The 25,794-nt window shown below is 56.0% G+C and overlaps 1 protein-coding gene across 4 annotated transcripts in view; it reads right to left on the bottom strand.

Annotated features, from left to right (window-relative positions):
* Window positions 1–25,794, bottom strand: part of ZC3H3 (zinc finger CCCH-type containing 3) — a 91,913-nt gene that overhangs the window by 873 nt on the left and 65,246 nt on the right. The window contains exons 6-11 of one of the 4 annotated variants that reach the window (XM_054512422.2): window positions 20,939–20,981; window positions 20,691–20,852; window positions 20,515–20,584; window positions 18,293–18,424; window positions 2,142–2,320; window positions 1,126–1,192 (exon numbers count right to left, since the gene is read on the bottom strand). In XM_054512422.2, the coding sequence (XP_054368397.2) occupies window positions 1,126–1,192; window positions 2,142–2,320; window positions 18,293–18,424; window positions 20,515–20,584; window positions 20,691–20,852; window positions 20,939–20,981 (653 nt within the window). Of the gene's footprint in view, window positions 1–1,125; window positions 1,521–2,141; window positions 2,321–18,292; window positions 18,425–20,514; window positions 20,585–20,690; window positions 20,853–20,938; window positions 20,982–25,794 lie in introns of all 4 variants that reach the window. The other 3 variants (XM_045895776.3, XM_064587766.1, XM_064587767.1) reach the window with 3 other exon arrangements.

Here is a 25,794-nt window from a genome sequence, read left to right as displayed (position 1 = left end):
CAGGCTGGCACCCCCGCTGACCACAGATGCCTCCACGTGGCTGCCCTGAGGCACGGCACCATCTACGTGTCCCCATGAGCCTGCCTCTCCTCCTGGGTCCCCCACATCAGGACTGAGGACTCCAGTCACCTGCTCAGCCAAGGCTCCAGGTCCACAGACTCCACGGCCTCTGCCTGCGGGCCGTGGCCCCTACTGGCTGGCTGCTGGCCTCCTGCCCCAGAGCCCTCCCAGGCCCACCTCCTCCTGCCCCTCCAGCTCCCCATCCTGGCCCAGGTCGGGGGAGGGCCGAGCAGGAAATGAGGCTGATGAAGGCTCCAAGGCCAGTGGCGGTCTCTGCAGCCTCCCCTGGGCCTTGCCCACCCTGCCAGCCTCCAGTGACCCTGGGGATGGCGGCCTCGGGCCCCCCCCCCCACCCTGCTCCCTCCCCACCCCGCTGAGGCCTGCCCGGATGGAAGTAGCTGGTGCCCTGGTCCCGGGCGGGCAGGTGGAGGGCCTGGCCACAGGTCTGCGCCCTGAAGTGGGGGCTACACACAGGCACCGTCGTCCCGGCCCCTCGGAGGCAGGCGTCTGAGCGTGCTCAGCGGAGCCGTTAGAGAAGCCTGCGGCAAGCATCTTCCATTAACGTTACGACCGTGAAATATGACAATAAAATGAGAGCCGTATGGTCGCAAATCTGCAGCCCGCCGAGCTGCGTGGGGTTTATCGTCACTCAAACGCGCGGAGAGCTGTAAAATGTTTACAGAAAGGGTCGTTTGCAGCCATAAAATCCTCTTTTCTCTCCTAAACAAGGCTGAGTGGAGCCATTTACCAAGCCCCAAATGTTCATCGGGGGAGAGGAAACATCTGTTCTCTCCAGGAGCGCGCGGTGATCTTCCAGAACAAATTAACAGAAATGGGTGCTTCCTAATTAAATCAGCCCTCGGCTGGGGTGGTCTGCGTGGCGGCGGCGCGGCTGCGCTCACACCTCGGCCAGCTCTGCCCCGGTGGGCGGGGGGTGCACACCTGCCAGTGGGGGACGTGGCCCAGAGCACCTGGCCCATGCTGGGCGCTCGTCAACCATCCAGGCCCCACCTGGGAATTCTGACTCGGTGGGTCGGAGGTGGGCACTGGGGCCAAGCTGCCTACCTGAGTCCTTGGTTGGGGGGCTCCTGGGGGTCCGGGCCCTGGGCTGGCCTCCTGGGCTCGGCGAGGACTGCAGGGAGATGAAGGAAGGCAGCTTGGAGAGGCTGCTGGAGCCAGTCGCTGCCGAGGCAGCCTCCTCCTGGAGAGACAGCTCCTCCTGGTCCAAGGACAGTGAAGCGGAGGAGGGCGAGGGGGAGGAGGGGGAGGGGGAGGGCGAGGAGGGCGAGGGGAGGAGGGAGGAGGAGGAGAGCGGGGAGGAGGGCGGCTTGGGTGACAGGGGAGAGCCCGAGGCTGCGGCTAACCCCCGCGGGGAGGAGGGAGGGGAGGCCGAGCCAGCAGCCATGGAGGTAGGGGAGCTGGGCGTCTGTCTGGTGGGGCGCTGGGCAGCCGAGGACTTCCTGCGGAAAAGGAAGGGGAGCAGAAGTGTGAGGGTGGGCGGCTGCTCGGCAGGGCTGGGGTCCAGAGGGCGCTAGCTGACCAGCTGTTCAGCACCTGTCCCAGCAGCCACGGGGCATCGCCATCCAGGTCTGAGGCCAGCCCTCGGTCCCAAAGACAGGCTGGTGACGACACGGCGCCTCTGGCCTGAGGCAGCTGGGGTGAGCCTGGCCAGCGAGCCCCAGCTCCACACTGACCCTGTTCTCACCTGCCAGTGAGCCCACTCACAGGACAGGTGAGCACAAAGGGGGGCCCCAGCCGTGAGCACCACCCAGGATCCTCCCTTTCCTGGGGAGTGGGAGTGGGGTAGCTGAGAAGCCCCGACCTTCCTCCGTGGGGCAGGGACTGGGCAGTCCCACATAGGCCACTCTGGGCCAGGGATGTCCTCAGCTCTGTCCAGCCTGGGGATGTGGGGTAGGGCGCCTCTGGAGGTCACTGATCCTCAACTTTGAACTGAGGTTTCTTTTTGGGTCTGAAGCCTTAAGAGCTGGCAAGGGGCCTAGAGGCTCCCCCGCAGGGTCCCGAGGGACGGCTTCCAGCCCACCCCCAGAGCTTACACTCGCAGCCCCCGCTGTCCCCGTCACCTGGGTCCGTGGCTGGAGGAGGCCTTGCTCCTGGGGGGCGCGCTGCCGGGCTCCGGGGTGGGGGCTGCCCGCCGGCCGAGGCGCGTCTGGCCTCGGTGCAGCAGCTGACATTGGGCGCCCCGGGGGCAGAGGCCCCTGCGGGAGAAGTCAGGGCACAGCAGTGTGTGCTTCTTCTTGCACTGGGGGGAGAAGAGGTGCAGCTGGGGGAGCCCGCCAAGGCCCCTGCCCCGTGTGGGCGGGCCCTGCCTGCTCTGCGCCCCCGGGGCTCAGGCCCCCAGGCCAGAGCGGCCTGCACTGCCAACCATCCAAGGCCCCGAGCCATCAGAAGCATGAGGGCCAGCACCCTGGGCCTGGACGGAAGGCAGGGACCGAGGCTGGCCTGGGGGTCTCGCTCGGCTGGGTTGGGGATTCCTGGGGCACTGATCCCCCCTCCTGACTGCAGGAGATGGGGATGTGGGGGGAGGCTCAATGCCTGGGGGGCCTTACTGCATGGGGTTTAGGCTACAAGCCCAGGGGTGCCCAGGTCGGCCGAGGCCAGCGCACACCCGATCCACCACACCTGTCATGGTGGCTAATTATACCCAGTTTGGGGCGCGCCATCCAGCAGGTGCTCGGGGCAACACGAGGCCTCAGCTCTGCCCACCAGGCCCACAGGGAACCATGAAGCTCTGACCATGGCCTGCCTTTCCTCGGCCCACCCGCTTCCAGGGGCAGGAGCCATCGGGAGTGATGGGCCCAACTCTCCAGGCCTGCTCTGCACCTACTTCCTGCTTGAGGCCCTTCCAGGGGAGGGGTGTTCTGATCTCTACCCGCCCCTGCAGCCGGCTTAGTGGGCATGACCTGGGCGAGTCGGAATGTAGCAACTGCCCCTCATGTTGACCAGGAGACAGGAGAGACACAGTCCCGAACAAGCAGTGCTGCAAAGTGCCTGCCAATCCCACCCAGAACGGAGGGGAAAACCAGCCTGGGCTGCCGCGCTCACAGCCAGCACGGGGGGGCCTGCACTGGCTGAACTGCTTGGAAATATGTGGCTGCGGCCTCGAAGCCACTACCTGCCGGGCCCAAAACCTCCCTCCTGGGAGCCGGTCCCCAGGGCCCCGGTCTCGGCCCTGCTCCCAGCACGCAGCATGAAGAGCCTGGCTGAGGACTGCACAGAGCGTGTGCCCATTCTTGGAGCAGAATCTGGGCACCAGTCCCATTCTTGGCCTCACACCTGCCCCCCAGCAGGGGGAAGCCCCTCACACCAGTGCTTGGGGGCTGGTGTGCAGATGGGAGCAGGCTGGAACTGGCAGAGCCATCTGGGCAGGCTGTAGGACCCCTGAACACCCACGGCACCCCCTGTCAGCTTGTCCCTGTGGTGGGGCCGCACCCACCCCTGCCCCACGAGAAAGCTAATGCTTGCTCACTTGCTCATTCCCCATGCCCTCCACACCAAGTTGAAGCCTCGTGAGGCCCACTCTAAGAGCAGGAGAGTCCAGAGGGTGGGGTCTGCTGGGGAGGGAGGGCAACTGTGCGGGGGTCGGGGGTGGAGGGGACAGGAAGGGTCTCTGCATGGAGAGGGCCTGGCACCGGACAAGAGAAGCTATTTCCCTGGATGCCGAGTGCACACAGAGAGGCGGCCAGAGGGGCCGGGACCTGCGCTGTCCTGGGCAGTGGCCACAAGCCACGCGGCCACCCTGAGCCTGGGCGGCAGCATGCACCCACCACATCAGAGAAGGCTGGGCTCAGCAAGAAGGAAGAACGTAGAAGGCCACAGTTACATTTCCTCCCTGACTGCATGTGGAAATGTGTGGCAGATTAAAATTCATTTACCGCTTCTGTTTTTGCTTTTTTAAGGTGGCTACTAGAACACTTAAAATCTCCCATGTGGCTCATATCCGGTGGACCTTCCTACTGGGCAGTTCTGGTCTGAGCTATGACCCTCCTCCCTAGGACAACCACACATCCAGGGTCGGATGTAAAGAATGTTCTCGAATCATCCAAGAGTTTTCAAGAAGGTACAACGATGGCAGACGGCTACTTTCAGAAGCATACTGGACACAAACTGAGTCTCCAGTTCCAAGGCCTCACATCTTCACATAGACTAGGCCCTCTGAGGAAAGAGCAAAGTCAAACCACCAAACAGAAGCCCCAGAAAACCCCCCGAACACCTGGAAATTAGCACAGACACTACTAAATAATTGCTAGGTCAAACAAGAACCAACGGAGAGAAGTCCTCAGGCTCTGCTAGCGAAGCGGACCGGCTCAGCAGGTGGGGGAACAGCAGAATGACCCACACCAAGCAGAGGAAAATACAAGGCAAGAACAGAAACAAATGAAATGACAAAAGAACAGCAAAAACCAAGAGGGCAAAGAGTTGGTTCTTTGAAGATACTAGTAACTGTGTCTGATAAGACGAATCAGGAAATAAAGACGGACACATAAGCGTTAGGAAGGACAAATGTGCCCTGACTGTTGGCACTGTGGAGAAACAGCCACCAGGGCAACGTAACCAACAACTTTAATGCCAACGAACCTGAAAGCACAGATGAAACTGACAAATTCTAGAAACATCTGTCAACAAGAAAAACAAAACCCGAGTGAATATTCCTCTGACCATAAATGCATGTGAATCAGTAGTTCAGAAACAAAGCAAGCTGCAGCCCAGGGTCTTCCTGAGGTTCCAGCACACGTCCAGTAAGCCGGCCTTGTAGGAAGCGGTCCACGGCCGGGGGCAGAGAGGACGCTCCTCAACTCCGTTCCAGGGCTGGAGCAACCCTGAGAGCAAAACCTGAGCAGATGAGACCACAGAAGAGCACTCGGGCCATTTTCAGTCACGCCTACGTGAGGTGTGAGAGTCCCACAGGGCGTGGGGACACAACTGCACCAGGACGAGGCTGGGCTCCCTCAGGAATGCAAGGTTGGTTTAACTGAGAAAATCAACAAACAAATCAGCACACTGACAGACTACATGGGTGGAATCATACCATCACCTCAATGGACACAAAAAGTGTTTAATTCAGCATTAATTCAAAGGTTAGCAGATTATTAATTGAATGGAACTTCCTTAGTTTAATATAAAGGGTTTCTTTTTCTTTAAAAGATTTATTTATTTATTTTAGAGAGAGTGTGAGTGGGGGGAGGGGGGAAGAAGCAGAGGCAGAGGGAGACAAGCAGACTTAGGCCTCGATCCCAGGACCCTGACCTGAGATCACGACCTGAGCCAAAACCAAGAGTCGGACACTCAACCAAGTGAGGCACCAGGTGCCCCAATATAACAGGTTTCTTAACCTTCCAGAAAGCATCACTCGCAGTGGGGAAAGGTGGGAAGCCCACTACCGTCACTACTTAGCGCTGTGCTGGGGCCACAGCTGGGGCAGCAGCAAGAAAAGACGGAGAAAACGCATCTAAACTCAAAGGAGGGCAAACGGCCATTATCTGCAAAAGATACATTTCTGTTCATGTAGCAAACTGGAGAGTCTGTGGATAAACTGTAGCAATCACTAATACAGTTTAGCAAGGTTCCTGGAGACAAAATCAGTATAAAGAATTGCATGTCCATACACCAATGAGCAGTGAGAAAATAAAATTTTGAAATACGTTATTTATAATAATAATAAAAATGACAGGAACAAATCTCATGGAGACAAAGAAGAACTTCAGTAAAAGGCATCGGAGGGGTGGCCTGGATAAGCAGAGTCAGATGCCCGCTCACAGTCAGAAAGACTCCCTGGAGAGATAGGGACCAATTCTCACCAAACAGAGACCACGACTCAGGACAATCTCAATCAAATTTCCAACTTTTTAAAAAAGTTACATTGGATCTAAAATACAGTTCTGGGGGGCGGCTGGGTGGCTCAGTCGTTAAGTGTCTGCCTTCAGCTCAGGTCATGATCCCAGAGTCCTGGGAACGAGCCCCACATTGGGCTCCCTGCTGAGTGGGGAGCCCGCTTCTCCCTCTCCCTTGCTCCCCCTGCTTGTGTTCCTGCTCTCACTGTCAAATAAAATCTTAAAAAATAAATAAATAAAAATAAAATAAAATAAAATAAAATATAGTTCTGGAAGGATAAAGGGCAAAACAGCTGTGAATAAGAACAAGGTGAAAGAATTTATTATTAGGAATTATCATGAAGCTCAAGGAATCCGGCAAGCACAGAACCGGCTCAAGGATACACACAGAACAGAACCGAGAGCCCCGACACAGAGCCACGTCCATGAACCCCACGGGAAATGGGCCTTCCAATGCAAGGTGCTTGGGCAAAATGAAACTGGACCCTGATCTAACATCAGACACTTAGATCAAAGGAGACAGGCCCACGAGTGAAAGGCCAGCCTATGGGGCTTTTGGAAGGCCCTCCAAACTTTTGGAATGTGGCAGGATTTTTCATACAAGACACAAAGGTGCAAGCTGTAAAGAAAGATTGATAAAATAATTTCCATTAAAATTAAGAACTTCTGTTCTTCAAAAATAACACCACAAAGAAGGGAAAAAATAAACCACAAAGAGATCTGCCACTTATATGACTGACAAAAGGCTGATGTCCAGAATAGTTTATGTATTTTTATATTCATATTTTATACTTATAAATTCCATGTGAATCAGCAAGAGAAAACCAACCTAGTGGAAAACTGTCCCCACTCTCACCTAAAGAAACCAACAAAACCCCAGGTATTTTTCAGAAGGAAAGGCCCAAAAGGTTTAAACACAGGGAAGGCATTTGGCCTCATTAAGTCCAGTAAAGGCAAATTTAAAAAAAATACAGTGAAGTAACTTTTTGTCCTTCAATTGTTCAAAGAGAAAAAAAGAGGCTGGATGTCACCAAGTGCTGGCAAGAAAACTGGTCCACAAGTGCGAACGGGCATAAGCCACCTGAAAACTGCCTCCAGTGTCTACGGCAGCGGACTGTCACCCCCCAGACCGGTGGCCTGCACCTTGCTAAAGACACGTGCTGATGCCCTGATCCCCACAGGCCCTCAGTGGAGCCCAAGACGCCAGCCTGCCCTCCATGAAGCACCAACCAGAGGGGTGAGGCCACAAGAGGCCAGGACCAACTGCAATGCCCACCTGTGCTTGCCCCCACAGCCACCGGGGCTCCCACGGTCCCACTTCCTTCCCAGGGCCCTTTCTCCACTGGCTGCTGGCTCCAGGCCAGCCAGTCTGCCAGGACTCAGGCGGGCCGTCTGCCTTTCCACAGTGCTCTCTCTTCCTTGGCCAGGAACAGGCCCAAATCTTCCATCTAGCTCGTCTACAGCAGCCTCCGATGTGGGTGCCATGTAGGGGCCCCTGGCCTTCCCACTCCTCCTGGGTCTCGCCGGCTCGTCTCAGGCCAAACAGTAGCCTCCATCGCCACCTGTCCCTCCTGGGGGCCGGGTCCCAATTCTACTAGCCAGCAACACCAGCAGGGTGGTTCATCAACGTCCCCTGTCCCCAGTGACTCACCAGCCTCCTTCCCACCGTCCCACACCAAAGCTACCCTTTCCTGACCTTGGAGACAGTCTCGGACACCACCCACCCTGCCGCTCGCCACCCCATCCCTCCTCTGACTATGCCCAACCACTCTCCCTCTAAACATCCCCCCGGAGGCATCTATCCTTGTCCTCTCCTGCAGTCATTTGGGCCAAGGCCTCATTCAGTCATTCACTCCAAAATGGTAACCAAATCCAATGCGCCGCCCCAGAACAGAAAATGGAAATTAGTGGGAAACCAGACAGAATGCAGACAGGGCCTGGAGTCAGGCTGGCAGGAATGCACCCATGCTCTTCCGGTTTTGATGGTTAAGCCTGCTGCTGGTGAGGCGTGTGTGGGGGATTCTGCACTAGCTTGCAACTTTTCAGTGAATCCACAATTATTACAAACAACAAGTTTATTAAACACAATAAATGACGAGCACTGCCAGAAGCAACCTGGAAGTGTCCATAGGTGCAGATAAGGGGCAGTCCAGCCAGACACCTTGAAACACTGTGGCCCCACCCCACCCAGGCCGGCAAAGACTGGCTGGGGAGACCTGGCCCCTGGCGTCCCTTCCTGCCTCACTGGGCTGGTGCCAGAGGAGGCCCTAAAGATGCAGGAATGGGGGGCCCCTTCCCCTCCCAGTCAGGGAAGCCCCAGTGGAGGCTTGGTGGGAAGTAAGTACCACCCACCCAGGAGGAGGAGGAGGGAAACCCTTCTTCAGGCGTCAGTGGAGGCCAAGTGGGGGCCTGGATTTCCACTTGGCAGGGATGAGGCTCCACCTCCACTCCCCTGCACCCATGGTGTCACAGGACACCAGCCGAAACAGAAAGTTTAAATAAGATCCAGATCCTCATAACATAACAGCCAAAATGTCCAGGTTTCAATAAAAAGTGACTCATCATACCAGAAAAAGGTATAGACCTCAAACTGAATGGAATTCCAGACAATCAGTGCTTGGGAGCATGAGGCACCAGAGGTGTGGGAGTTCTCTGACAAAGATTTTAAAGGAGCACCATAAATGTGTTTATTTTATTTTATTTTTTTATTTTTAAGATTCCATTTTTAAGTAATCTCTACACCCAACATGGGGCTCAAACTCAGAACCCCAAGATCAGGAGTTTCACGCTCCACTGACTGAGCCCGCTAGGTGCCCCTATAAATGTGTTTCAACAAGCAATTAAAAATATGCTGGAAACAATGAAAACAGAAAGTCTCAACCAAGAAAAAGAAAATATAAGATAGAACCAAATGGAAATTTTAGAACTGAAAAGTACAATAACTGAAATAAAAAAACTCAGTGTAGGGGCTCAACAGCAAAAGGGAGGTACCGAGGAAAGACTCCATGAGCTGGAAAGCAGAATAACAGAAATTAACCAATCTGACTTGACAGAGAAAACAGATTTTCTAACATGGAGAGTGCCTCAAGGACCTGTGGGAATACCACATTCATGCAATCAGAGCTGTGGAAGGAGAGGAGAAAGAACACAAGAGTAATGGCTGAAAAGTCCCAAACTTGCCAAAAAATGTAAGCCTACAGATTCAAGAAGCTGAGTGAACCCAAAACAGTAAAAAGCAAAGAACTCCACCAAAAACTGTATCACAGTCAAACTTGTAAAAGCTACAGACCAATCCTCCAAATACCAGAGAGAAAGGACACTTTACCTGTGGGGGGAAAAGTTCAAATGACCATGGATTTCTCCTTAAGCACCATCGAGACCAGAGGAGGTGGTATAACATGTGCAAGGACTGAAAGGGAAGAACTATCAGCTCAGAAGCCCATATTCAGCAAAAAATATCCTTCAAGAATGTGGGGAAATCCAGAGATTCTCAGATAAAGGAAAACCACGAGAATTTGTCACCAACAGACCTGCCCTAAAAATGGCTATAGTAAGTTCTCTAAACAGAAAGGAAACGATAAGAGACAAAGCCTTGGAACAACAGAAGGCAGACCAAGATGACCACAAAATGGGTAAACATACCAGACTTTCCTTGAGTCTCCTAAATTATGTTTGATTATTGAAGCAAAAACTGTCAGTGTCTGTTGTGGTTTTAAATGTCTGTAGAGGGGAGATGTAAGGCAGGTACAGACAGGGAAGGGTAAAGGGACATAAAAAAAGGTGAGGTTTCTACACTTCACCTGAACTGGTAAATGACAACACCAGTGATAAGTTATGGGTGTACAACACAATGCTTAGTATGACCACTAAAAAAGCTATAGAAAGAGATACACACTCAAAAGCATGAACAGATAAGTCAAAACAAAATCCTAAAACTGTTTAAATAATGCATAAAAAGACAAATGAAAAACAGAAAGAACGAACAAAACACAGAAACTAACAGAAGTCAAATTGCAGACTTAAGCCCTAACATAGCAATAATTACATTAAGTATAAATGGTCTAAATATGCCAATTAAAAGACAGAGATTGACAAAGTAAATTTTAAAACATGACCCAACTATCTGCTGTCTACAAGAAAGGTACTTAGAATATAGTGCAATAGGTAAGCTGAAAGCCAAAGGATGGAAAGAAGTTATATCATACAATGATCAGAAGAAAGCAGGAGCGGCCACATTAATACCACATAAAACAGATGTCAGAGTAAGGAAAAATACAGCCAGAGAGGTACGTTTTATACTGATAAAAAGGATCAATCCATCAAGAAGACCTAGCAATCCTAAATATACATGCACAAAATAGAGCTATGAAATACATGAAGTAAAAACTGATAGAAATGAATGGAGAAAAAAATAAATCCAAAATTATAGGTGGTGACTTAAACACCCCTCTCTCAACAAGTGACTGAACAACTAAACAGAAAATCAGAAAGGATACAGAAAACTCAAAAATGCCTTTAAACAGCAAAATATAATCAACATTTATAAAACACTCCACTTTACTCAAGAGTGGAGTATATATTCTTTTCAAGTGCCCACAGAACATATACCAAGCATATCCTGGGCCATAAAACAAAGCCCAAGAAACTTAAAATAATTAAAATCATACAGAGTATATTCTTCATCATCATAGACTCAAACTAGAAATCAGTGACAGATAACAGGAAAATCTCCAAACATTTGGAAACCAAACAATAATCTGTGGATCAAAGAGAAAGTCTCAAAGGAGGGTGCGGGAGACAACAAACAAAAAAACAACCAGAACTAAATGAAAATACATCTCAAAATTTGTAGGATCCAGCTAACTAAATTCATATGTAAGAGGAAAAATTTCAAATCCATAGTCTAAACTCCCACCTCAAGACACTGGGGGGGGGGGGGGGGGGGCGAAGAGCAAAATAAACCCAAAGCAAGAGAAACAGTAATGATATGAGCAGAAATCAATTAAAAAAAAAAAAAACCAATAAGAGAAAAATCAATGAAACAAAGAGCTGGCCCTTTAAAAAGATCAATAATATTGACAAACCTCTAGCAAAACAAACAAAGAAAAAAGATAAAAGTCACAAATTTCCAGTATCAGGAATGAAACAGAGGTCACTACAGACCCTGCAGACATCAGAAGGATAATTAGGGCATACTTCAAACAATTCTACACACATAATTTTAACAACCTAGATGAGATGGGCCAATTCCTAGAAATATACAATCTGCCAAAACTGACTCAAGAAGAAAAAGAAACTCTGACTAGCTCTCTATATAGTAAGGAGACTGAATCAGTAATCAGAAACCTACCAATAAAGAGAAGCCCAAGACCAGAGGGCTTCACTGTTGAATTCTACTAAACATGTAAAGAAGAATGAACACCAGTTCTTCTCAAATTCTTCCAAAAAACTGAAGCATAAGGAATCCTTCCTAACTCCAAATAGCCAAACAAACTGTGAGGCTAGCCTTACCCTGATACCAAAACCAGACAAAGATACTACAAGAAAAGAAACTATAGATCAAAATTCGTCATAGATATAGATATAAAAATCATCAACAAAATACTAGAAAACTGAATTCAGCAATGGGATTTATTCTTAGAATGCAAGAATATTCAACATACAAAAATCAATCAACAGGGGCACCTGGGTGTTCAGTTGTTAAGCGTCTGCCTTTGGCTCAGGTCATGATCCCAGGGTCCTGGGATCGAGCCCCAAGTTGGGCTCTCTGCTCAGCGGAAAACCTGCTTCTCCCTCTCCCACTCCCCCTGCTTGTGTTCCCACTCTCGCTGTGTCTCTGTCAAAAAATAAATAAAACCTTAAAAAAAAAAATCAATCAACATAACTGATTCAAGGTGATCAATATGACTGGCCACCTTAACAGAATGAAGGAAGAAGAAAACCACATGATCATCTCAATTAATGCAAAAAAGATCTGACACCTTTTATAATAAAAACACCAAATAAACTAGGAATAGAAAGGAACATCCTCAACAGGATAAAAATCATATGTGAAAAGCCCACAGCTAACATCACATTCAATGGTGAAAAACCGAAAGCTTTTCCTTTAAGATGAAGAACAAGACAAGGATGCCCCCTTTTCCTACTTTTATTCAACATAGTACTAGAAATTCTAGTCAGAGTAATTAGGCTAAATAAATATTAAAAAATATATAAAATCTAAGTTTAAAAGGAAAAAATTATCTCTGTTAGTAGATGACATAATCTTAGATATAAAAAACCCTAAAGAACCCACAAAAAAGTTGTTAGAGCTAATATATGCAGTCAGCAAAATTCCAGAATATAAAATCAACACACACAAAATCAACTTATTACTACACATTTGCAAAGAACAATCTAAAAAAGGAAATTAAAAAAAAAATTACATTTACAATAACATAAAAAAATATAAGATACTTAGGAATAAATTTAACCAAGGAGGCAAAAGACTTACACACTAAAAACTACAAAACACTGCTGAAAGAAATCAATGAAGGTCTAAATAAAGGGAAAGACATCCCATGTTCATGGACTGGAAGACTTCCTATTATCAAGATGACAATATCATCCAGAGTGACCTACAGATTCAATGCAATCCCTACCAAAATCCCAAAGGCTCCTACCCGTGGTTTTGTTTTGTTTTGTTTTTTTAAGAAAAAAGCCCATCCTAAAATTCATATGGAATCTCAAATGACCCCGAATAGTCAAAATAATCTTGGAAAAGAAGAACAAAATTGAGGGATTTACATTCCCTGGTTTCAAAAACTTATTTATAAAGCTATCATAATCAAAACACTTGCTTAAGGACAGACATAGAGACCAGGGCAACAGAACACAGCACCCAGAAATGAACCACCATAGGTATGGTGGACGGGCTTTCAACAAAGGAGCCATGACCATTCAGTGGGGGAAGTGCAGCCCTTCCGCAAATGGTGTTGGCCAAACTGTCTGCCCACACACAGGAGACTGACGCTGGGCCCTCATCTCATACCACATACGAAAACTGACTCAAAATGGACCAAAGACCTAAACTTAAGAACTGAAACTATTAAACTCTTACAAGAAAACACAGGGAAAAGCTTCGCTGACATTGGGTTGGACAAGTATTTCTTGGATATAACACCCAAAGCACATGCAATAGAAAAAAATAGAAAAATTGTACTTAATGAAAAACTCTCATGCATCAAAGTGCCCTGTCAAGAGAATGAAAAGACAGAATGGGAGGAAAGAGTCATACATCCTATCCTGACAAGGGTTTAATTTCCAGGACACATAAAGAAGTCTTATGACTCAGGGGCACCTGGGTGGCTCAGTTGGTTAAGTGTCTGACTTCGGCTCAGGTCATGATCTCAGGGTCCCTGTCGGGCTCCTTGCTCAGTGGGGAGTCTGCTTCTCCCTCTCCCTCTGCCTGCCGCTCTGCCTACTTATTCTCTCTGTCAAATGAGTAAATAAAATCTTAAAAAAAAAAAAAGTCTTATGACCCACCAACAAAACACCCCCAAACAACCACATTCAAAAATGGGCAAAGGAGGTGAACAGATATTTGTGCAAAGAAGATGTACCGATGACTGGGGCATCTGGGTGGCTCAGTTGTTAGGCATCTGCCTTCTGCTCAGGTCATGGTCCCAGGGTCCTAGGATCGAGCCCCACATCGGGCTCCATGCTCTGCAGGAAGCCTGCTTCTCCCTCTCCCAGTCCCCCTGCTTGTGTTCCCTCTCTCACTGTGTCTCTCTCTGTCAAATAAATAAATAAATAAAATCCTTTAAAAAAAATCTTTAAAAAAAAAGATGTACTGATGATCAACAAGGACACGAAAAGGTGCTCCACATCCTTAGTCTTTAGGGAGATGCAAGCTGAAACAACTAGATCCTCACTAGGACGGCTATTAAAAGAAATGGGGGGAGGGATCACAAAGCCTCAGTAAGGATGTGAAGAGACCAGAACCCTTATAAGCTACTGGTAGGAACGTAAAATAGTACAACCATTATGGAAAACAGTTCGGCGGTTCCTCAAAAAGCTCAGCCTAGAATCACCAGATAGTCCGGCAGTTCCACTCCTGGTTACCCACCCAGAGGCAGTGACAGCAGGCACTCCAAGAGAGGCCGACACGACCACGTCCACAAAGCAGCATGAGCTACGGACCTGGAAGGTACAACCCAAGCGTCCACCAGAGTGTGGCCCGGATGTAAATGGGATGTTACTCGGCCCTAAAAGGAGCGAGGGACAAACTACCATGGGGACGAGAGCCGACAACATGCTGGGTGAGAGAAGCCAGACACAAAAGCGCAGACCCTGTCTGATTCTACTGCTATTAAATATCTACCAAGAGGCAAGTCCACGGACACAAAATGTAGATCAGCGGTGCCCAAGGTTGAGAAGGGGTCGTGGGGCGTTATCCCCGAATGCTTAACGCTTCTGTTTGGGGTGATGAAGAAGTTCTGGAAATAGACAGTGGTGGTAGCCATGCCACACTGTGAGTGCAATTAGGACCACTGCATGGTACAGACAGAAGCGGCAAATGCCGGGCGCCTGGGGGGCCCAGTCGCCTGAGCGTCTGCCTTCGGCTCAGGTCATGATCCCAGGGTCCCTGTCGGGCACCCTGCTCAGCGGGGAGCCTGCTTCTCCCCCTGCCTCTGCCGCTCCCTGCCTTGTGCTCTCTCTCTCTCTCAAATAAATAAATAAAATCTTTAAAAAAGAAAAATAGCAAATTTTACATTATACTTATTTTACCACAATTAAAAAATTTAATAATGTAATATACCAAAAGTCATCCTAACATACTTAAACAGGTGAATTGTAGGCTATGTGAATTATAGCTCAATAAAACTTTTTTTGTTTTATTAATTAATTCTTTTTTTTAAGATTTTTTATTTATTTGACAGAGACACAGCGAGAGCAGGAACACAAGCAGGGGGAGTGGGAGAGGGGGAAGCAGGCTTCCTGCAGAGCAGGGAGCCCGATGTGGACTCGATCCCAGGACCCTGGGATCATGACCCGAGCCGAAGGCAGACGCTTAACGACTGAGCCACCCAGGCGCCCCTGTTTGTTTTTTTAAAGATTTTATTTAAAAATTAAAAAAAAAAAAAGATTTGAGAGAGAGAGTGAGAGAAGGAGCAGGGGAGGGGCGGAGGGAGAGAGAAACTCAAGCAGACTCTCTACTGGAGCCTGATACGGGGGCTCCATCCCACGACCCTGAGATCCTGACCTGAGCCAAAATCAAGAGTCAGACGCTCAACTGACTGCACCACCTGGGTGCCCCCCTCAATAAAACGGTTTAAACAAAGACAAAGGAGCGGCCAATGAACACAGAGTATTCAACACCATCAGCTGTCAGGGAAACGCAAAGTGAAGCCACAGCGAGAGACCCTCGCACCACCAGAGAGGCTGCGGTCAACAGGACACTGACAAGTGCCATCAAGCGCGTGACAGAAGGAAAGCCTCATTCGCTCCTGGTGGCACGGCCACATGGGGAAGTGGGTAGTGGGGCCTGCAGCCACCACGTGACCCAGCAATCCCACTCCTAGGTGTCCATGCGAGAGGAACAAGCGCCTGTGCTCCCAAAAATTCACACACAAGCGCTCACATAGTCCCGAACTGGGGACAACCCAAACGTCCCCCCACTGACGAATGAACACAGTGTGGTCTCCGCACACGGTGGAGCACCATTCGGCCAGGAGAGGAGCGCAGGCCTGGACCTTGATGGCAACGCGATGACCCTCAAAACCAGGTTAGAAGAAAGAAGGCGGACGGCAAAGGCTGCGTGTTGCGGGACTTCCATGCGTGAAACGTCCAGGAAAGACGAGTGTATGGGGATGCGCGTAGATCACGACTGTCTGGCTGGGGGCGCCACAGGTGGGACTGACCACAAAGGGAGCGGAGGAGTGTTTGGGGTGAAGGACGTGTTCTAGAACTGGATGCTGGGGACCACTGCACAACCCCGCTTGCGCGGTGAACCGGATGACCCGGGGGCTGCCCCTCCGTGAAGCTGGGCTTCTTAAAACAGGCACCCCGAGGCAGGGAGGAGAGAAGGGGTAGTTTCATATGCGGTTTGGGGGACGGGGCCCGCTCTATGGAGGAAACCTAAGTGGGGTCCGACTTCACACCACAGCCAACTCAACAACAGCTAACACTTGCCCAAGGCCTGCTCCAAAGGCGGCAAAGGAAGTCTTACTCGCCACCATCCCCCTGCGGCGGGGGCGCCCATCAGCCTAATTTTACCGACCAAGAAGCGGAGGCCCTGAGGGGTGAGGTAGCGGGTGCGTGGTGGGCCGCACGCGGTGGCGACGGGGCTGGGCTAGGGTCTGAACCCCTGCCCCAGGGCCTCCTCTCAGGCCCACTGCACTGACGAGGACGGGGCAGGTCCAGGAACAGGACCACAGGGTGAACATGGACGGACTCTGCCCCACAAACACAGGAAGGATTTCAGCCGAAGGAAGGACACCACAGGCAAAGCCAACAGGTGATGGAAACTCGGCCTGTGACCTTGAAGCCAAAGGGTGATGCCCGGAGGACATGAGAGCTTGTGAGAGGCAGGCTGAGGTGGGGGGCAGGAGGGCGTGGAGGGGCGGACCTCCAGGAGCCCCGCTGGCAAGCAGAGCAGCTGATGCAGGGGGCCGGGGCCGGGGGAGCAGGGAGGCCGCAGGGGCCCCGGCACAGAGAGCGCTGGGCTGCCGTGGGGGTGGTGGGCGGACTCCCGCTTTCAACAGGGGGCAGCCATGGACTGACACCTTGTACACACAGGCATCTCGCAGCTGTGGACGCCGGCAGCCGGCAGCGTCTGGTGGAGCTGGAGCGCACTGAGTGCCTGCAGCACACGTCGAGGGCCACGGGGGTGCTCAAGCGGGATGGGGACAGTGCAGGGCAGGAGCCCGGGCCACCGCCACACACGCGCCTCAACGGGGAGAAATGGGTGCCAGGGAAGAGAAGGGGTCAGACAAGAATCGCCAGGGGCTATGAAAACTAGCGGGTGAGCACGGGGGCCTCCGGAGTCTCCAAGTGTCTCCCTCAAACACGCATTAGCCAGAGAGGGGCAGCAGAGGCACCTCGGCAGACACCGGAGGAGGACGGCCCCTGCTGGGACGGTGGCGTCCGGGGGCCAGGCCCCCCGAGGTGGCGGGCATCCCATGGAAGGACGGCCGTCCTTGCCCGCGGGTCCCGAGCGGCCGAGGGACAGAGGGGATGCTCCTGAGGGAAGGAGAGGAGACGGGCCGGGGGCCGGGGGGGCCGGAGGCTGACCTCAGAGCGGCAGGTCCCGCAGTAGCCATGTGGCCCCCGAAGAGGGAAAGGAGCAGAGACTCACTCCCAGCCTAAATTATTCACAAGAAAAGGGAGCGCGCCTCTTTAACAAGCCAGGGCTTTATGAAGCAAGGTTAACAATTTCACTTGATTCAGTGGAATATTATAAACTCTCTGGGGCCCGTTTGAGGACTTGGGCATCAGGCACAAGGCGATGACTCAGCACTTTTTATATTATTTAGAGAATAAAATTAACCCTCGCCGGCCCAGGCTGCCCCCCCCCCCACTGGATCTGGCCTGCTCAGCGCTTTCCCCCATATATAATTACAAGCCGCTATCCATCATGCGGCAGGCACGCAGCCCCAACACGCCGAAAGGGACGCAGTAAGCACTTCCACTAATAGAAGCAGAACTCAAATATCACTTTGATATTTTCATTTACATTGGAATATCTTACAATAATCACGCACAGCCTCCGTGGGGGGTCCCGCCCCCGCCACCCCCCCACCCCCCCCACCCCCCCCACCTCCCCCACCACCGCCGCCAGGGCTCTGGGCATCCTTCAAGGCGACCCGCTGGCTGCAGGTCAGGTCCCCAGGTCTGCCAAGCCTGGCCGGGCCCAGCCCCTGGAGGGAGAGGACATGGGGAAGGAAGGGGCCTGGGCCCCACGGTGTGAAATGGGGGAGGGGGGTGTTTGTCAGGGGCCTCGGGCTGTCCCTGCACTGACCGTGCTCCCCTTGCTCAGGCCCAGCCCCACCGCCCCGCCCACTGGGGGTCCCCAGGGAGCCCCAGCTCCGGTCTCCCCAGTGGACTGCAGGCCCACGTGGGGACGAGCAGGACGGTAATGAGGAAGGGAAGGAACCAGTGTGCTCAGCTGCCAGGAGTCCCCAGCACAGCAGCGTGCTTGCTGTCAGACGAGGGCGACAGGAGGCAATGACGCGCCCGCGACAAGCCCTCACGCCCCAGTCCCCCAATCCCCTTCACGCCGGCCTGCTTCACGCTCACCCTCGTCACCCTGGGGTGAGGTGCACTCCAAGGAAGGCCCTGAGCAGCACGGCTGGCCCACTGCTGGGGGCTGGGTGCTGCCCGCTGCCCACTGCGCCCCTCACCTTTGCGCCCAGTGGGCAGTAGCCTTTGAGAAAGTCCGTGCAGACCTCTGCCTTCCGGGACACGTAGACATGGCTGTAGGGACAGTTGCTGTTGCTGCAAATCCCCTTCAGGAAATAGGAGCACACAGGCATCTGCGGAGGCGAGGGGACAGGGGTGAGGGCCAGCAGACCCCCTGGCTCCCTTCGGCGCGTGGGCCCAGTCTGCCCACTGCTACTACGGCCCCGCCTCCTCCAGCCCTCCGTCAGGAGCCTGGACTTGAAGGACCTGCCTGGGGCTCCGAGGCCAGGCACGAGCCACACAGAGACCCCCCAAGGGAGAAACGGACACACCGTGCTGGACAGCAGGACGGGGGCCATCAGGAGCCATGAGCACCTGGGGCCATGCCAGGTGAGGGCTGCCCACCCCAAAGGGAGACCCTCAGTTTCCCCAGAAGGCAAGGTTGTCTGGGCAGGACACACATGCCCTCAAACAGCCCAGGTGAAGACGTCCCTGCAGGATGGCTGACCTCCACATGTGCCGTCACCTGCTCTGAGACTGCCCAGTTTCCAGGCAGCAGGGCCACAGTGGACAGGCCAGGAGGGGTTGGTGTCTGGAGGAGCAGGGGCTGGGGGGTAAGGGGGAGACAGAGCATGGGGGCTCTAGGTAGGGCACAGCCTACAGGGCCCAGAAATTCAGCCGATTTCCCAGCTGCCTGGACACCGGGCAGTGTCCATGGGCTGGTGACATGATTCTACCCAGGGAAGCCTAGGGATGGACCATGGGTAGGCAGGGAGCAGCCCAGGGCTGCACTGACCCCAGGCTGGCACTGTGGACACCTGGCTCCAGTGCCCTGGCCGCCAGCAGGTGGGCCCAGGGAAGACCTGGGGGGGAAGAAGGGGGACGTGGAGCGGGCGGCCTGGGCAGGGTTATGCAGCACAGCAGTCCCTGGCCCCTAGACTGGGAGACGGAGAGACATGCAGCCCCCTTTCTCCCTGTTGGAAGAAGCTGAGGCCTGAGGGCCAGCAAGGAGGGGTCTCTGATCTTGCCCACCCTGACCTCTGCAGTTGCCATTTTGCCAGGCGACTCCTCTCTGGGGCCCCTCCTTGGTCAGCCCCCTGGGGGCCTCCCACCTTCCCCAGGCCTGTTACCCCTGCAGGAGCTTCTCTGGGAGCTGGCCTCTCCCGCTCTCTCCTCTGTCAGACCCACCCTTCACGCACCCCACTGCAGCCCCTGGTCCCTGGGTGGGTCTACACTGGCGGGCACCCCAGGGCTCAGCTCCTCACACCTCCACACTGAGCTCCGGCCGGCCTGCCAGGGGCCCCATGCAGGGGCTCCCAGGGCAGGGCAGAGGGGAGGCCAGGGCGGGAATGAGGGAGAAAGCAAAGAAACAAAGGGTGATTTAACGTGCAAGAGTTTATTTTTAATTGTCTTTTAACTGCAGCGCACAGGGGAGAAGGGCTGGCCCGTCTGGGGCTGGCAAACAATTCCCTTAATGTGGCTTTTGATATAGAGCCCAAATTAGCTCTAATAAAAAGGGATAATAAAGCCAACTCTTACACCAAACAGAACTCCTCCTAGCTGTCAGCACGGCCGTTATCGAGAGGGAACTGCATTCTCATTTCAATTAACCTTGTTTGCACCCACCACGTCCACACAAATAACAATAACATTAACTCAGGGCGCGCGTGCGGGCGTCCACATTAGACAGCTCAGAACGTGCACCAGCTTCGGAGCTGGAGCTAATGAACCCGAAACTCGACGTGGATTTCCAAATTGCTCACAACAGAGTTTCGAAGCTCTATTAGGGAGAAAAATGCTGATTCTTTTCAAGTTCCTCAAGGGGAAAAGCTGTTGTAGCGGCAGCCTTGGCTCGATCCCGCCTCCCCTAACCTTGCCGCGGCCCCAGAGTGGGGGGTGGGTGGCAGGCAGCCCAGCCCGCCCGAGCCCTCACCTCCAGGCTCCCGGCATGCTGATGCCCGGGCCCCAGCGCCGCCCCGGCTCTGCCCCCGCGGTGGGCGCCCATGCGAGGGGGTCCCCCGTGCCCACAGTGGCCGAGGGGAGGGGCCTGCAAGACAGGGGCCCCGTGGCGCGCCCACCTGTCCTCCGCTGCCCTGCCTCACCCCGCCGCCCCTGGGCACGGGGCAGGGGTGGTCACACAGCCAGCCCGCCCCCCCCACCCCCTGGCCGGGGGAGACCCGGGGGGCGGGGCCTGCAGGGAGGCCAAGTGCCTGGGGGAGCTCACCTTCTCCTTGGACACGTGGTGGGAGAAGGGGCACGTCCCGTCTGTCTTCTTGCACGTGCCCCGGAGAAACCTGTGCAAAGGAGGGAAGAGGGTTGCAGGCGCCAGGGACAGGACGCCCTCGCGGCCCCCTGCAGCCCCCAGCCCCAGCCCCCGAGGCCCGGCAGGGTGAAGGGCACCTGGTGCACACGGCCACCTTGTCGGGGTCGTGGATGTAGGGACAGTGCTGGCCGTGGTTGCACCTGCCGAAGCGGTTGTAGTACATGCAGTACTCCTGCTCCTGCTTCCGCCGCCGCTGCCTCGCCTGCCGGACAATGGCCAGGCTGCGCTGGACGGCCCGGCTGTGGAAGGGGGTGGACGTTCGTGAGCCTGACGCCCCCCCCCCCCGCACACCCGTGAGCCCCAGGCCCAACCCTGAGGGACGTACCTGGCCAGGGAGCGGCTGCAGCTGCTGGTAGGGTCCACGCGGCCTATAGGGAGAGGCCACATCATGCCAGGCCCCCGGCCCCCAGGCCCCCAGGCCCACGAGCCCGCAGGCCCCCAGACCCCAGGCCCACGAGCCCCCAGGCCCACGAGCCCCCAGGCCCCCAGGCCCACGAGCCCGCAGGCCCACGAGCCCGCAGGCCCACGAGCCCGCAGGCCCACGAGCCCCCAGGCCCCCAGGCCCACGAGCCCCCAGGCCCACGAGCCCCCAGGCCCACGAGCCCGCAGGCCCACGAGCCCCCAGGCCCCCAGACCCCAGGCCCACGAGCCCCCAGGCCCCAGGCCCCCAGGCCCACGAGCCCCCAGGCCCCCAGGCCCCCAGGCCCCCGGCCCCCAGGCCCCCAGGCCCCCAGGCCCACGAGCCCCCAGGCCCCCAGGCCCCAGGCCCACGAGCCCACAGGCCCCAGGCCCCCAGACCCCAGGCCCACAAGCCCCCAGGCCCCCAGACCCCAGGCCCACAGGCCCACAAGCCCGCAGGCCCACAAGCCCGCAGGCCCACAAGCCCGCAGGCCCACAAGCCCCCAGGCCCCAGGCCCCCAGGCCCCAGGCCCCAGGCCCACAGGCCCACGAGCCCCCAGGCCCACAGGCTCACGAGCCCCCATGCCCACGAGCCCGCAGGCCCACGAGCCCCCAGGCCCCAGGCCCATAAGCCCCCAGGCCCCCAGACCCACAGGCCCACAAGCCCCCAGGCCCACAAGCCCCCAGGCCCCCAGGCCCCAGGCCCCCGGCCCCCAGGCCCCCAGGCCCACGAGCCCCCAGGCCCCCAGGCCCACGAGCCCCCAGGCCCCCAGGCCCACGAGCCCCCAGGCCCCCAGGCCCACGAGCCCCCAGGCCCACAGGCCCACGAGCCCCCAGGCCCACGAGCCCCCAGGTCCACGAGCCCCCAGGCCCCAGGCCCCCAGGCCCCCAGGCCCACAAGCCCGCAGGCCCACAAGCCCCCAGGCCCACAAGCCCCCAGGCCCCAGGCCCCCAGGCCCCCAGGCCCCAGGCCCCAGGCCCACAGGCCCACGAGCCCCCAGGCCCACAGGCTCACGAGCCCCCATGCCCACGAGCCCGCAGGCCCACGAGCCCCCAGGCCCCCAGACCCCAGGCCCACAGGCCCACAAGCCCCCAGGCCCACAAGCCCGCAGGCCCACAAGCCCCAGGCCCCCAGGCCCCCAGGCCCACAAGCCCCCAGGCCCCCAGGCTCACAAGCCCCCAGGCCCCCAGGCCCCCAGGCACTCCTGCTGCCCAGCAAGCTGCTCTGCACAGCCCTGTCAGGGTTCCCGCTCTCGGTGCAGGCACTGCTGCCCCCTAAGGGAAACCCCCTGCCCTCCCTTCGGGCTGGGCTGCATACCCTGCTGGGACCCTGCTGAACCCCCACCTGGTGCAGGGCAGCGGCCCGTCCAGGGACCAGATCTGGCAGTTGGCTGGCAGCCTCGCCTCAACGCAGGTGGTCCCGGGACCGGCAGGTGGGAGGGGGGCCTCCCTGCCACCTCCCTCTGCTGGGAGCAGGGCCCAGGGATGTGGGACCTGAGTGGGGTCCAGGAATGCCCCCTGGCTTCGTCGTAGCCAGTAATGACTCTTCTGTATTGACAGGGTTATTCGACAAAAACATCATAGCGAGTACATGGCTGCAAAGCCTGAGGTCCTTGCCCCCAGGCTCTACAGGGACCTACGTGCCGACCTTAGCCTCCACAGGCCCCGGACGAGCACATCTGGCTCTGAGGCCCTCATTGGCCATGGCAGGTACCCATTCCTCAAAACCCTAAGCACAAAGACCAATCAAGTCCTCTGTGAGGTCACTGACTGTGGCCCAAAGGGGAGCTGTTCATGAAATGGACAGTGGTCACAAGAAGGGAACAGGTGACAGGATGCCCACAGCCAGGGCAGTTGGTGTTGGGGGGGGGCTAGGGCAGCAGGGGACAAGGGGCAAGTGGGCAATGCTTGTCCTGCGTGAGAAAGGGGAGGGAGTCCAGACGAACGTGCACCCTGCTGCCTCCCTTTTAGGCACGAGGTCACCGCCCCCCAGAGCCAGGGTGGGCAGGTCGGGGCCAGAGGCTACTCAGACGGCCATGGAGGCCCACGGTTCCTCTCTCTCTCTCTCTCTCTCACACACACACATACACACACATGAACCTTCTCAGACCAGATTCAATTTCCCACAGGCAGCTGCTGAAATGGATCTGCTGGTAAGAGGCAGAAGTGACATCACTCAGAAATTCTAGGGACCTGAGGCAAGGACAAAGCATCCCAGGCTTAAAAAGGGATGTCCCCAAGCTGCCTGGCCCTGAGCCGCCCCCATCGGAGCTGCATGGGAGGCCCGGGCAGGTGGCCCTCCTGCCACCTGGAGGCCCCTCCCTCGACCTCCCCAGGACGACCTTTGCCAGGACCCAGGCAGCTCGGTCCCCTCTCCTGAGTTCCAGAACTGGTCACACAAGCATTCTGACACTTTATGCAGCCTGTCCACGTCCAAGTTCCCCCGTGCCCCCCAGGCTGACCTTCAGGCACTCTTCTCCACATCTAGCCTACTGCAGAGTCCCTCTTCGGGCTCCCGCCCTCGGGCCAGCGTCTGCCCCTGAGCCTCAGTGTCCTCAAGCTGAGAAGGAGTGGCTCCAGGGCTGAGCGGCGAGACCCCCAATGGGAAGGAGGTGCCCCGCCCGGTGGCCATGGCCCAGGCGACCGAGACACAAACGGGGCTGGTTTTGGTGCAGGGGTGGGGGGTGGGCCAGGGAGGAGCTGGGCAGGGCAGCGGCGTCCTGGCTCCCAAGCTGGGGACACTGACCGGGGGTCCACGTCAGAGGCCGGTCCAGGTGGCACGTGGTGCCGCACGCCTGCCAGCCTGGGGTTGACAGAGTGTCACCAGATCGCGGCCCGCGAGCACGGCTTCCGGCTGTCGCCAGGGCTGCCGGCGCCGCTGGGGCGCATCTGCTCCCACCAGGGCCCGCTGTCAACATGTGTCTGCCTGTCAGACTTGGGCCCCAGGCCTGGCCTCTGAGGGGGCAGGGCGGGTTCACTCCCCTCGCCGCCCCCCCACCATTTGCTCTTAAAAAACGCCAGTGTGGGGCTCGCAGTGGGAGGCAGCGTTCAGCGGCTGTGCGGTGTTAAAAAATGCACATAAAGTAGCTGGCTGGAAAAGAGGCCGCGAGGTGCTGAGGGGTGCTACAGGGTTCAGCTGAAAACCCTCGGCAGCCACCGAGCAGGAGGCGCCAAGCCTTCAGAGAGCTTGCGCTGCCCGGGGATCTTCCCAAAATAGACACCGTGAGCTTGGCTCGGGCGGCCCCGCCCCGCCCCACCAGTCCCCGCCAGGGAGTGCCTCACCCTCCCCAGGCCGGGGAGCCCAAATCAGGGGCTCTGGGGTCAGAAGGAGCAGCTGGGCAGGTCTGCAGCCCCGCCGCGCCCCAGCGGGACTCACCCCTCCCAGGAAATCATGGCCCTGGGCAGAGGGAGCCCCAGGAAGAGGCTTCAGGAAGGGAGGGAGGCAGCAGGGTGGGGCCTTGAGTGCGCGGTTCGGGGGCCCTCTCTCGCGTCCTCTCATGCTGTTCTGTGTGACTTCCCAGCACACAGGGTGGGGTCAGCAGGTCACAGACAAGGAGACGAGGCACAGGGACCCATGACCTGCCTAGGGGGTGTGCCATGGCCAATGAGTAGCAGGGACCACAAATCCGCCCCACTCCGGGGCCTGGGGGCCAGGCCTGTAGCCCAGGCTGGGGGAGGTGGTTCTGGCAGATGGACTTGGGGCTTCTGCTCCACGGTAGGGACCGCGACAGATGCCTGGTCCCATGGAACATGTGTCACGGCCCATACCTGGGTGCACACAGGGAGAGGTCGCAGGGCCGGGAGGAGGGTGGGGACGAGGCTCTGCACTTCTCTCCCTGCCACCCACCTACCCATGGCTCGGATACCCCAACACAGGGGCTGACACTGTCGCAGAGAAGCCCAGCAGCCAGGAGGAAAAGCCAGGAGGAGAGGAGGTGAGCCCCCACCCCCGAAGAGGGTCTGGCTGTACTTTCCTGCCGAAGTCAAAGTTCTGCTGACACCAAAGGAGAAGATTTATTCCTTTAAAAATTATTCATCTGGGCGCCTGGGTGGCTCAGTTGGTTAAGCGACTGCCTTCGGCTCAGGTCACGATCCTGGAGTCCCGGGATCGAGTCCCACATCGGGCTCCCTGCTCAGCGAGGGGTCTGCTTCTCCCTCTGACCCTCCCCCCTCTCATGTGCTCTCTCTCTCTCTCTCATTCTCTCTGTCTCAAATAAATAAATAAAATCTTAAAAAAAAAAAAATTATTCATCTAAGGAGGCCGCTGGTCAGTGGGCACTCCCGCAACTGGGAACACCCCACCTTCCTCATAGCAAGGAGTAGGGCACCCTTACGCGGGTCTGGGAAGCTGGATCTGGAGGTGGGGGGTGGTCTCTGGCTCTGCCTCATACCTGGGACAGGCCACCCAACGGTCTGTGTTCCCAATCCCACCTACCTGCCCCAGCCTGCCCTGAAGTTGGGAGGGCTGAGCCCCAGGACTGCCCCCCAGCAGCGACGAGGAGTGGGGCCTCCCGGGAACCTGCCTGGCCCTGGAGGCCTCTGTCCTCCCTGTACTGCCCGAGGCCAGGAGGCTGGGGGAGGTGGGGCCGGAGGCGGCGGGGGCGGGGGGGGGGGGGCAGCGTGCACAGCATCGCACTTGATAGAAGGGGGAAGGCGCCACTGCGTGGAGGTCAGCACCTGCAGGGGAGCGGGCTTGGCAAGGTGTCCTCCCCAGTGAGACGTGGGACAGCTGCCTGCTCAGGTGCGGTGAGGCCTGTGCTGCGGAGAGGGGACGGAGCGCCC

The sequence above is a fragment of the Mirounga angustirostris genome, unplaced genomic scaffold (genome assembly GCF_029215605.1).
Source record: "Mirounga angustirostris isolate CCGP_5_RB_7025 unplaced genomic scaffold, mMirAng1.0.hap1 SCAF_4, whole genome shotgun sequence".
NCBI classification, from domain to species: Eukaryota; Metazoa; Chordata; class Mammalia; order Carnivora; family Phocidae; genus Mirounga; species Mirounga angustirostris.
The sequence above is the reverse complement of the archived record's forward strand: the minus strand, read 5'-3'. Positions and strand labels throughout refer to the sequence as shown.